At 39.9% G+C, this 13,148-nt stretch overlaps 1 protein-coding gene across 5 annotated transcripts in view; it reads left to right on the forward strand.

Moving 5' to 3' along the window:
• The window catches only part of gigyf1a (GRB10 interacting GYF protein 1a), a 31,649-nt gene extending 19,485 nt beyond the window's left edge, over positions 1-12,164 (forward strand). For all 5 annotated transcript variants that reach the window (XM_074698961.1, XM_074698959.1, XM_074698963.1 and 2 more), the window contains exons 18-26: positions 142-279; positions 1,462-1,671; positions 1,781-2,001; positions 2,105-2,262; positions 2,446-2,609; positions 2,859-2,903; positions 3,236-3,380; positions 5,475-8,707; positions 9,940-12,164. In XM_074698961.1, the coding sequence (XP_074555062.1) occupies positions 142-279; positions 1,462-1,671; positions 1,781-2,001; positions 2,105-2,262; positions 2,446-2,609; positions 2,859-2,903; positions 3,236-3,380; positions 5,475-5,542 (1,149 nt within the window). In that variant the 3' untranslated portion in view covers positions 5,543-8,707; positions 9,940-12,164. The remainder of the gene's footprint in view (positions 1-141; positions 280-1,461; positions 1,672-1,780; positions 2,002-2,104; positions 2,263-2,445; positions 2,610-2,858; positions 2,904-3,235; positions 3,381-5,474; positions 8,708-9,939) is intronic.
• Positions 12,165-13,148: the final 984 nt, after the last annotated feature.

Consider the following 13,148-nt stretch of genomic DNA (forward strand, 5'->3'; position numbering starts at 1 on the left):
CCCTTTAAGACCTGATATGTAAAGTGGAAACTTTAAATTATGTCAGCTGTGATCTAGCGCCACAAAGAGGATGAAACTCTGAAATAAGGTTGCTTAACTGTTTGTGCCTTTCACTATAACTGACTGTTGTTTGCCGTTTAGCTCCAGCAGGAGAGGAGAGATGCTGAACTCAGGGCAAAGCGCGAGGAGGAAGAGCAGCGTAAAAGGAGGGAGGAGAAGAGGAGACAACAGGAGGAACAGAAGAGGAGGGAGGAAGATGAGCTCTTCAGACGCAAGCAGGTATGACATGAAGAAGCCGATAGTGCTACATATAGCCAGCCGCTACAACGTTTGTTTGATGTCACGTTTCAAACCGTAGTGCTACGTAACTGTTGATAAATATCTTTCTGTGGCACATTGTATTCAGTAAAAAGATTTCTTGAGCAAACAACATATGTTCCATCTGATCTCTTTTTAATTCTAAAACAAACACACGTCTCACTACAAGTCATTTACGTCATGTGCGTGAGACTCTAGGCCAGAAGGTGGCGAGGGAGTGCAATTAAAACAGATCCTCCTCACAGCATCTTTAAGAGCAGAACACACATGCACAACCAGACAGCAATAACATCTGCTGTACAGCATCCTACAGTAACTCTACAGTGGCATATGATTTAAAAAAGCCAAACAAGCACAGGAGCCTCCCTGCTCACTGGGTTGTCCTCAACTTTGAGTTTTAGATCATTCAGGTCGGTGTAAGTTGTAATCCTGTCCAATTAAACATTTTAACTCATTGGCTGCCAGTCATTTCCAGAGCATCTTGATCTTCCAACACCCAGAGAATATTGTTTTCTACATACGAGGAGTGGACTCTCTTCTTTCACGTCTCTCTTCCTGTTCTTGATTTAAAAAAAACAGAAGAAACATACTTTTTAGCTTTCATACTTTTAGCTTGTCTCGGGCGCTCCATCCTTTGATCCTCTCTATGATTTTCATGATTTCTGTGATCTCAGCGAATGACTTAATAACAGGAGAAAAACCAAGGAATAGTCACACTAAAACTAGTGTCAAGTATTTATTTTGTTTGTGGTCTTAATCTTAGGAGAGTTGCGTTCAGGGCAGCCTCGGATTCAGGTGTGGGGTATTGCATGTACAAGTAGAGGAGAGCATGTGAAATAGGTTAAATAGAAGCTCAAGATATACTTATCATATACTTATCATATCTTGAGCCTAAATAAGTGTGCAGCTTCTTCCTCACCTCTCTGCAAACCCAAACATCAGACCCAGACTCTATCTGCAGATATGAAATATAAAAAAATCAGAGCAAAGCATGCTGATCAGGACATCTCCAGCTCCAGATATTCGTTCAGATTTCTAAAGATTGAGAGGTTTTAATCAAATGTATTATCTTTTGATTAGCTTCGCGGTTGAAGTCTACTGCGATAGAAAAACTGACGATCTCTGCCATCTTTGTCTTGACAGTGTCGACAGCAGCAGGAACTGATCATGAAGCTGCTGCAGGCCCCCCAGCAGCAGGGTCCTGGGGCAGGTGGCTCAGGCTGGAGTGGTGCTCCCTCCTCTGGGCTCACTAAGGCAGGTAAGCCCCAGGCTCTGGCTCTACTGGAAATGCAGCAGGAGACAGAGAGGCTCCTGAAGCAGCAGCAGCAACGAGCTCAGCAGCAGAGAGAACGCGTAAGTACAAACAAATAATCAACATATTTAGTGAATTTCACACTAAGAAGTTACAGAGAGTGTGAAGAAAACTGCACAGAAGGCCTGATGCTGATCTGTCTCTCTCCAGCACTGCGGCATGTCCATGGGGGGCTCCTCCATGGGAGGGCAGTGGGTGGATGGTGTTGGCATGTGGGGGGGGCCTGGAGGTATGGAGGGTAAGAGTGGCAGTGGAGGCTCCTCCGGCAGCATGGGCATGTGGGACGAGGCTGTGAAGAACCAGTCCGGCCTGCGCGGCAACAGCAACAATAACATGGGTTTAAAGAACAGCCGCAGCAGCCCCTCACTCAGGTACGTGACTGAAGCTCACACACAGAGGCAAACTGGACTACCTCCTGCATAAAAAAACAGCAAATATAACAAATATTAATTGAACTACGTACTTTGTGTGCAGTGAGCAGTACATGATGCGGCGTAAGCGAACTGAAGATGAGGAAAAGCTGCTGAAGCTGCTGCAGGGCATGAAGCCTCAAGACGGCTTCACCACCTGGTGTGAACAGATGCTGCACGCTCTCAACACCTCTGCCAACAACTCCTCCTCCTCTGTGGATGGTATTTAGTGCTGCTTTTATCTGTTTAGCAATGACAAAAATCAGGGTATTCACCCTTCACCAAGCTGTATCATCTCTACCAATAACAGTTAATTTTGATAACCACACACTAAAAAAGAAATGATTTCAACTTCTTATTCAAACGTTCAGCCCCACTTTGATTAAAACTGTTTGTGTTTTCAAGTTGCCACAATCGTGGCATACCTGAAGGAGGTGGAATCTCCCTATGCAGTGCTGGACTTCATCCGGTCCTACCTGGGGGATACAGTGGAAGCCAAAGAGTTCGCCAAACAGTTTCTGGAGCGACGTGCCAAACAGAAAGCCAACCAACAGAGACAGCAGCAGCAGGTGAATAACAGAAACTGAAAAAGAGAGCAGCGTAGCTCAAGAATGTAACTTGGATGGATAAATCTTTTTGATACATGGTTGTTAAGGGAATGAACAAATCATGGAAGGAACTTTGTCTCATCATATCCTTCAATGGTGTCTTTAAAACACAGTTTTTGAAACACTGTGACAGGTTTTAGAAAAAGTTTGAGCTGAGTTCTTGCGTCTGTAAGTCTTGTTAACGTCTCCATCTCTTTCTGTGTATCTCAGTTATCAAAGGAAGTGGCTGGAATGAACATTAACTTCCCTCTGCAGGTATAGACATTTTTACCTCTGTACGGCACAAAACAACTGATAGAAGCAAAACGCTTCTGGTTGTTTTTCTTGCATCCTTCAGTCTTATCACAACCTCATGTTATTTCCTGTATAACTCACAGCTAACCTGAAGTTTTATATTTGTATGTCTGTACTTCATGGGGTCAAACATGGGAACTCAAATACAACAACAACAAAGTTGTGTAATGAGAGGAGGGCTTTAATTTATGAACGGTTTCAAAAACAGCAAAGTTGAATCACAGGCTGAGAAAGGGAGGATACTATAGCATGTGAGATTGTTTATTATAATTTCCTTTTTCTTTTTTAACAAGGACACAATGCGAAGTATGAATCCAAGCGCCCTGCAGTCCATGTTCCAAGCCAACCACATGAGCAAGGCTGGTCTCTATGACAACCAGGGGGGGAAGATGAAAAAGAAACAGCCCATGATGCTGCACTCTGACCCCAGCATCTTAGGTATGTGACCTCAGCAGGACTGAGGGCTCCCTTTCTTTTGACTACTCTGCAGATGGTCTTGACAGTTTACTACAAGGGCACAGGTTAGGAAGAATTTACTAGAAGACACACTACCAGTCAACCTGTACGTTGGTCACAGTCCACTCCACTCAAATATAAACAATTAGCAAGAAAGATCACACAGAGCTTATCAATAGTTATATAAAAGATAGTTCAGCTTTCTCAAACACACTGGAGAGCATTTTGTAGTATTGATGATCGTAAAGGCAGCGTTCTGATATGTTTGCTGCTGAAAATCACAACCACATGTGTAATCAACAAAGACCGGTCCCATCTTACAGGCAGAGACTCAGGGTGTATTCACACATGGCTCGTTTGGGGCAGTTGTTCAGAAACACTGAGCCCCCCCAAAAGCCTGATTCATTTGGGCGTATGGGAACACAGCAATCTCACTTGAATGTGGGCAAGTGGGTTGAGACTGCCAGAATAGTAGTCTGGACTCACCTATGTTTACATTTCCAGCTTGTGTAGTAGTAGTGAATGATTGGAAAAGTGGCTTTCATACTGTGTGCACAGAAAAATGCTGTTATTCAGAAGCAGCAACCGCTAATTGTTCATTTTTTTCCCTAAATCGACAAAAATATTGTTATCGCAAGATTCCTTCAAGTATTGTGATATAATTTTGACAGGTTTCCGAAATTAAAATGATTAATATTGAGCAAAAAATGACCTGAAAGAAGAAAAACGTCCCTGATTAGCCCTGAGAGTTAAGAGCTCTGTTGGTTAGAATTAAAGTTGGGCAATATATCGAATAAACTGGATGTATTGTGAGTTTTTGTACATGAGATACATAAAATGACTATATCCCAACCATCCAGTGTAAATAGTCATGTTAATGTTTTCAGACGTCGGGACATAATTCTCTTCAGTAATTCACTTGTTTCACTCTCTGCTGCTCAGCCGGTGCTCCTCTCACAACGAGCACCTCGCTTATTTGGGTTTGCTTTGCTGCCTGTTTGATCCCTGATTCTCTCCCAACTCTACACAATAAGAAACACATGCGACATGTTTTTGAGTTTCACTTTCCCTTTTCTGCGCACTCTGCCCCCTGCTTTTTGTTCAGGCACTCAGCTGTGTACTGCTCGAAACATGATGGCAAAGAGAAGTTTATTATTTTACAGCTGAATACCAAAATACTGTAAGCTGCGATGTTTTCAGAAAACAAACAAGGTTTGGTGGCAACATCACAAGTTTATACAAACATGTAATAACTCACCATAAAGAGAACTCAAGACCCCAGGCTCAGAGACAGAAGTCACTAGCAAGATGAGCATGCATGACCAACAATATCCAGGTAGCTGATTTAAAGAAATGAAAGTAAGTTCAAGATATTTTCAAAGTATAATAATATAATATGATATAATATAATATAATATCATATAAAAGAATATAATAGAATATAATATAACATAATATGATATATGTAATATTATATAATATTATATAATGTGTAATCAGCCAGTTAAATAAATCTGAATGAATTATTTTACTGGAACTGAAAATATGCAACTACATAAATTTTGTTGTAAAATAAAACGTTTGCTAAACTTAATCTGATCGAGATTATGCATTTTTGTCTTGCAAATTTGAAAATCAACTGAAATGTCTGCTTGAATCATTAAACTGATGTCATTTTATGCATTAAAGTGCTGAATTAAACATTCATATAGTGATTTAGAGGAGAAATCAAAAAATGGTATATTTATATTGTGTATCATGATATAGCCAAAAGATAAAGACGTATTGCTTTTTGGCCATATCGTGCAACCCTAGTCAGAAGGACAATTTTAAATTCTATTTTCAGTTATATGGGCAGTGATGTTTTAACTTCTTTGCACTAACGTGAGGTAAAACTTTCTCGGAGTAGGGGGCTCTTTACACTCTCGTGTTTAAATTCTGGATTGCACCTTTGTCCCTTTGCCCATACAGTCTAAGCCAGCCCTCCAAACTCCTCCTGTGTCTCATCCTCCTCTGAACTGTGCTCTGATCTCTCCTTTCTCCTTCCTCCCTGCCCACTCCCTGCTCTCCCTACAGGGTACTCATTCCACAATGCGGGCGACTGTCTGAGCCTGAATGAGATGGAGATGGTGGAGGATTACTGATGTGACGCAGCGCAGCAGCAATAGCTACCTGAGGCCTTCTGTCTTAATCAGACAAACCTGATGACGAATGTGCACTGCTGGGGGAACCAGGGGGTGAGGGTAGGAAGGGGAGCTATATTTAGGTGAGGTGTAGAGTGAAGGTGCCTGGAAGTTTGCCTCCCACTCTTTCCTTCCCTCTGGGGGAGAATAGGCGGGCTCCCTGCTGTACCAGTTGATCACTTAAGCATGGGAAAGGGGGGTGAGTTGGAAGATGGGTATCCTCTGGCACTCAAAAGATTAAGCACCTTATATTGAACTAATGCACTTTATTGAGATGGGATTTGAATCGTTCTTTTCTTAGGTGTGTGTCTGTGTGTGTGAGTGTGTCTCGGTGTGTGTGTGTGTTGAGGATGAGCGCACATGTACATAATCTGTGTGTGTGCATGTGCAGCAGAACTGGAAGAGGGGGTGAAGACGACGGTGTGAGCGGGGTGAATGGCTGCGATGTTAGGTTTTCAAAGTCAGGGGGACCTTTTAGTTGAAACCTTATCCGAGAGCAAATCCTTTCTCAAAAGACAAACACTGTTGATATTTCTCTTGTCTAGCATTTTTTTACGTTTATATAAAAAGTAAAGCTATTGAAAAATGGATTATAAAAAACTTGAAGATTTGCACTTGCCTAAAAAAGAAATAAGAAAAACAACAAAAAAAATCAAACAAATGGGGTTAGTTATAGAAGTGAATATTTTTGAATGTGTATGAATGACTGAGAGTAACTGATGTGTGAGGGTTAGTTTGTGTCAGTAATATACAAGTCTGCACAATGTTTCTTTGTTTCCTTTTTTTGTTTTGGTTGCTTACCAAGATGTATGGAACATAAGAGGCCATCTTTGTCTTTTTGTTCACGTGGTGATTTTTGTATTCTCATGTTCAGAGCGTGTTTCCCTTTCTCCAAACGAGGGAGTTTGTTTGTTTTTGAGTAAATGATAATGAGAGAGAGGCCAATTGCACAAACACATCCTTTCTCTCACCAGCTCTTTTCACCCCCAGATAGGCAAAATAAAAATGCATACATTGGTAATTGTTATCTTTACGCTCATTACATGATGTCTACCACTAGTTTATTTCCCTTATCTTCTCCACACGGCGGGCGGGGTGGGCGGGCTCTGTCTGTGAAACCTGCAAGGATGAGCAGACAGGGCGAATCATGAGGGACTTCACTGTGTGTGTGTGTGCATCAGGGTGACAGTTTGTGTGCATGATCATTTACTGTTCATAGAAATGAGTTAAGACTACAGGTACTCATTTTGTATACACGTGCTTTTTCTGTCTGTGGGTGAATGCACATTTGTGCCTAAGAACTCTGATAAGGGTGCGTGGCCATTGAGACATTAACTCTTTTTTGAGAGCAAGTGTGACGTGTGTCAGTGCTCAGCACAGCGTATGTAAGTTATATCATAAATATTTCTCGTTCGGTCTAGGTGTGATCCATCAGAAGGGTTAGTCCGGTCTGTTTTTGTTTCTTGTTTTTTTTCATGGGATGTGATCACGTTGCCTTTTGTCAGCGCCTCGAACTTGTGAATGAAAGGTGTCGAGCTTCTGACTCTGAAAAAAAAAACAAAAAAAAATACAGCATCTTAATGTGCGAGTGCACAGAACGGTGCATGAAATGTTAGCATATTGTGTTACTTATTCGTTGTTGCAATTTGATGACAAGTTTTGTTTTTTTAATGAAAAATATATATGAATATATACATTATATACAAAGTTTAAAAAGTATTTGGACTAAGATAATGAGCACTTGAGGCTGCTACTTTTTGTTGTGTGTTTTATTTTTTTTTTTCCTCAATTTGTTTTTCATTTTTGTTTTATTAATGCCATGTGAAGTGTGTATTTTTTTCTTTTCTTAAGAAAATATTGAATGTATTCCAAAAAAAAATGACAAGAAACCCGTGCTGATACCAGATATTATTTTTTTTCTCCTCAGAAGATTTCAAAATACAGAAAAAGCTTCAAAGATTATTGAAGACTTTTTTTTTTACACAGTGGAGAAGAAAAAAGCAAAAGTGGGATGGATACAGTTGGACACACTGCCTCTACAATCCTGGTCGTACAAATAATGACTGAGAACTAAAGAAAAGACTTTCTATTCCATACTGGAGCTTTGGTTGTTTACAAACCACATGGATATCTGTGGGTGCAGTTTTTATTTCTACTTTTTTTGTTTTTGTTGTTTTTTTGGGGGAGGGGGGGTTCCCACATAGACAATGGGTGGGGTTTGCAAAGTGCGCTTCTGCCATTTGGACATGGAGTGGTGTTGGCTTGAGGAAGAGCGTCAGGCGTTACGACAACACGGACGAGATCCTGTAACTGGACTAAACGTGTGTGGGTAGTGGAGCCTGAAACACGATGATCAAACTTTGAGCGGTGGTGTGAAAATCAAGGATGTGCTGTTTTTTTGTTTTTGTTTTTTTGTTTTGGAGAAATGTGTGCAGGGCTGCAAAACCCTGGAGGGGGAGGGAACTAAGAGGATGGTACGAGTACACCTGGTTAGTGCGCTTGTCTTCACCTCGACCCTCGTAGGCCCTCACACCCTGCCCTCACCAACTCACCTATGCACTTTTGTTCATTCAAGCTGTGAGGTACCTTTTTGGGGATGGGAGCACAAATACAACAGGAGGATTATTACAATGACTTTGACTAAAGTCGCTGAAACGATATTCCCAAACTGAAACGAGAGACTCGAGAAGCATCGCCTTCTTCCACCTCCTGTATATAACCATATTTTTGTATTATCTGTCAGAGTAGAGAGTAATTCGAAAGAAAAAAAATGGATGAAGGAAAAAAAATTCACGGGACATTGCTGAAAAGAAATGAATGTTCTTCAAGAGAACCAATCTTTTTTGAGTATAGTTTGAGATAGACTTGCTGCGAGTTTCCCCTTAGTTTCCTGTCATGATTAGGGGTGGATGGAGAACCATGTGGATGTGGACTAGGGTGCTGGCTCAGAGACTGATAGCTACTCATAAAAAAGGATTTTTGCAGTTGCTACAAAGAGCCTCACCAAGAGTGTGTGATCACACAGTCAACATGGATCTGAAGAGGATGCTTCCACTTTGTCTACCATCCTGATGACTGTCTTTGAGTGCTGTGAAGTGACTGCAGAGAGAACAATCCTTGGCATTGGTGAGATTCATTTCTTTCAACTCAAGTAACTTTTATGTACAGAAAAGGATTAGGGCAACTAAAACACAAATGCATCCAGGATTTTTTATTCCTATTATTTCAGGAGAAAGTGTCAAAATTCTGACTTGTTCTCAGAATTTTAACTTTTCTCTAAGAATGTTGACTACTTTTTTTCTCAACGTTTCTGAATTAAATCTAAGAATTCTGAGGAAAAAGTAAGAACTCTGACTTTAATCTTAAAATACTGACCTTTTTTCTCTGATGATTATCGCAGACATTTCAAATGGACTGTAATCTCAGGGTTTTGACTCTTTTTTTTTTTTCTCAGAATTCTTACTTTTTCTCAAAATTTTGATTTTTTTTCTCTCAGAATTCTTACTTTTTTTTTTTTTTTTTTTTTTAGAATTTTGACTTTTTTCACCCAGAATTCTTAATTTTTCTGTTTTGACCTTTTTTATCTGACACTTGACTTTTTTCACTCAAAATTCTCACTTTTCTCTCTGAATTTTGACTTTTTTCTCTCAGAACTCTTAATTTCTCTCAGAATTTTGACCTTTTTTATCTGAAATTTGACTTTTTTCTTGGAATTTTGTGAAATTCCTACTTTTTGTTAGAATTTTGACATTGTTTTTTTTTTAATCAAAATTTGTTACCTTTTTTTTCCCTCAGAATTCTCACTTTTTCCTGCGAATTTTGACTTTTTTCTCTCAGAATTTTGACTTTTTTTCTCTTAGTATTCTTGCTTTTTCTCTGAATTTTAACTCTTTTTCTCGGAATGTTAACTCTTCCTCAGAATTCGTACTTTTTTCCTCAGAATTGTTTCTTTTTCTCAAAATCCTGAGAAAAAAAGGGTCAAAATTCTGACTTTTTCTCAGACTTTTGACTCTTTTTTTCCCCTCCCAGAATTGTTCCTTTTTCTCAGAATTTTTACCCTTTTTTCTCAGAATTCTGACTTTTTCTCAGAATTTTTATTTTCTTCTTGGAATTCTTTTTTTTTTTATCAGAGTTTTTTTCTATTTTTATAATTCAGAGATTAAAGTCAATCTCAGAATTCTGACTTTTTTTTCTCACAATTTTGACGTTAACTCCGAAAAAAATAGTGACAAAAAAAATCATTTTTTTAAAAAGAATTATATTTTAGTGGCCTACTTCTTTTCTGTACTTGTGGGATGGTTCAAACTGTTTGAATAATTTGGTGATGATGATCTTCTGCTCTTGCTTGTTTGATGCAGGATTCTGGCTGTACTCCAGCTGCTGCCCTCAACAAGGAGGATCCAATACGCAGCCAACCTAAGAACCAAGTTCACCCCTTACCCCCTGTCCTTTGAACTTAACCCCGAGAAACTTTCCTGAACCAGTCGGACTGGGCGAGTCAGTGGCATTATCAGTCGGATGAAGTTACAGCTTTATTGACGGTGGATCCCACGTGCGTTTGGAGCGTCACGTTCAGGGTTCCATCAGGTGCTTGCTGGCGAGGAAGAGGATAGAGCGGCATTAACTTGCCCAGAAGTGATCGCTGACTTGGCCTGAAACTGTCAGATGGTTGTTCGATGGAGTTCGTCTAACCAGCAGGACAGAAGATTTGCCTCTCCACCCCCACCCCTCCTCCCAGAGCCAGAAGGCAGAGACTGAGTGTGGGGTTGGGCTGCAGCGATGAACTGAAAACATTGTACAAAAAACAACAACTTTGAAACATGGAGAAAACACAAACATACTTACACATCAGATTCTAGAGGATAAAGAAGTGGCAGACACACTACACACACACACACCTACAGCAGAAACATACACTCACATTGGCTTCTCTCGAGAGCCATGTCTGCACACCTAACAGGGCTACATCAATATCACACAAACACACACAAGCATCAAGGCTCATCAGTATAAACGCAGAGCTGTGTAAATAATGTACAAGATTGTTTTTTGATTTTTCCTCTCATAGTGGTTTTTGCTTTATTTCCCTGTCGAACATGCCTTAAATTGTATAGCTGAGACCTAAAGGCTAATTGAAAACTGTTCTCTGTACGACGAATTTAAGTTGGAATCCACCTTCGACTGTCCTCTAAACCCTGTGAGAGAAAGGAGCTTTGAGAAGACAGTTTTCTGAATTAACCCGCTTTACAAACCACCTCCAGAGTTGCTAGTCAGCTACCAAATAGAGCAGCAAGCAATTTATTTTGATTCGTCTTCATTTTAGAGGTGGTTGGCTTTCGTTGCCCTTTTGGATTTCCTTTAATGAAGAGTGGATTTGTTAAAAATGAAAAAAATACCAGTGAAGATTTTTCTTTTGCAGAGAGTTCAGGCTTGATAAAGGGCTGAAGTCTGTACCATGTGGAGCTGAGCTGACCAGGTTGAATGAAAGGAATTGGCTCCTATACACAGATTCTTGCTGTACGTTAACTGTTGTTGATGCAGTGCACTTGAAAAAAAAAACTATAACCAGGGCGGTGAGACCTCTCCATCTTACCCGTTTTTGAGAAGTCAGGGTTGAATTAGACGTACGATTACGAGGGGGAGATGGTGTGATTTGTTGAATTTGTAGGGTTTGACACTAATCCGTGTGGTGGGTTTGTCTTTGTTTGCATCTGTGCTGCTAAACCTCTCTGATGGCACTGAATAGCCAAGGAATCCAATCTGATGTGAGGTGTAAAATGTAATTCCATGCACCAAAAACTCAAGTTTTCACACACTCGCCAATTTAGCACACTGAAATTGAGAGATTATCGCTTTTATTCAACTGGTTGTGTTTTATGTAAACTTGTTAACAGTTTTTAATCCATTCGCAGCCGAAAATCAGCAGTTAAGGCTTTCATTGTGTGTGAGTAAACTTTCTATTTTTAGCTGTGGTTTGGGAAATGGTGACCTTTCATAGCTATTGCTAAAACGTAGCCACTTTACTGTTTAACTGTTGAATCTCCTCATACCAAATGGTTACTAAAATTAGCGTCTTTGAAATCAGTTGCCAAAACAAAGAAATTGACTTTAGCAATCTCGTATTCTATCAAGTCATGTTTATGGACATCATTTTTAAAAACTAACGCGTGATGTTGCTTATTGGTAAGTCTCTAAACAGGACAGTTTTCGCAGTTGGTTAAACTGCACTACACATGCTTTTATAACTAAATAGATGGTGTTGCAAAATAAAAAAAATAAAATAAAAAAAGAGGCAGAGATGTGAGGTTACAGGCTAAAATAAAGTTATGCTACAGCCAGTTGCTTGATGACACAGTATATCATTCAGGGTAGCAATGTTTCCTGCATCTCCAACAGTGAGGCAAACAGAGAGAAGAAGGCTCATTCCTGTCAGCCCAGCTCCACAGCTTCATGAGAATGAATGTTAAAAACACAGCATACATATAATGAAACTGTTTAGAACAAGAACAACTGAAAGATGTAAATAGTTTGGCTTTTGTTTGTATGTTTGAAGAACAAAATAAATAGTAATAAACAGCATTTAGACGTGACTGAGTCCGATTTTGCTTGAATTTCCTTTTATCAGCCCTGTGACTGGCAACCAGTACAGGATGTACCCCGCCTCTCGCCCAATGACAGCTGAGATACACTCCAGCCACCCGCGACCCTAACACGATAAGCGGTTCAGAAAATGAATGAAAGCGAGGTTGTGGATAGCTGGTCGACGAGGAACCACGTGACGCCAGTACACTGCTGCAAAGAAGGCGTTATTGTCTCGCGATAGTTAGAAACACATGACCGCCCACAGTAGTGATGGGAAGTTCGGCTCTGTTTATAGATCCGGGTCATTTGGCTTGGCTCCCAAAGAAGAGCTGGTTCTTCCGGCTCCCAAACGGCTGATGATTTAGCATGAAGTGTAGCCTCACCTAGCCTAGGGGCCTAACCTGGAAAATATGAAAAATGTGTAAATCAATAAATCCTTTCGCATTCAATGCTCTTAAGTGAAGCCTGATAAATACTTTGATCCACGCTTTTGTTCTGCTACTAAAGCAGACAAATATATATATATATATATATATATATATATTTATTTTTTTTTTTTAAATATTATAATCCGACTTTCTTGCTTAAAAAAATAAGATAAAATAAATGAACATTAGATGATGATCTAGATGCTGCTTCATTTGCAGGTGTCACACATAATAATTTGTTTCCCTGATGTGATGCTGAGGGGCAACATCTGATTTAGAAAAATGAAGCCATATGCAGAAGAGCTCAAAGTTACTGTTCATCAGGAATATGCACTGGACTGGCTGCAGAGGGGACAGATACCAAGCACACACCAAGCCAAAAAAAAAAACAACCTCTCTTCCTCAGACTTTTATGGCTTTAGAAAACATTTAGAACCTGGTTCAGAAAATGTCTTGGGTCTGAAATGTTATTTTTACAATTAGCATATGCTGCATTGGGGGAGGTGTGAATTTTTCTCTGGTTTGGAAGATATTAGAATCATCTGACTGTCAAATCA

Source organism: Halichoeres trimaculatus, unplaced genomic scaffold (genome assembly GCF_033239565.1).
Source record: "Halichoeres trimaculatus isolate MK-OKI-2021-1 unplaced genomic scaffold, fHalTri1.1 fHalTri1_scaffold_22, whole genome shotgun sequence".
NCBI lineage: Eukaryota > Metazoa > Chordata > Actinopteri > Labriformes > Labridae > Halichoeres > Halichoeres trimaculatus.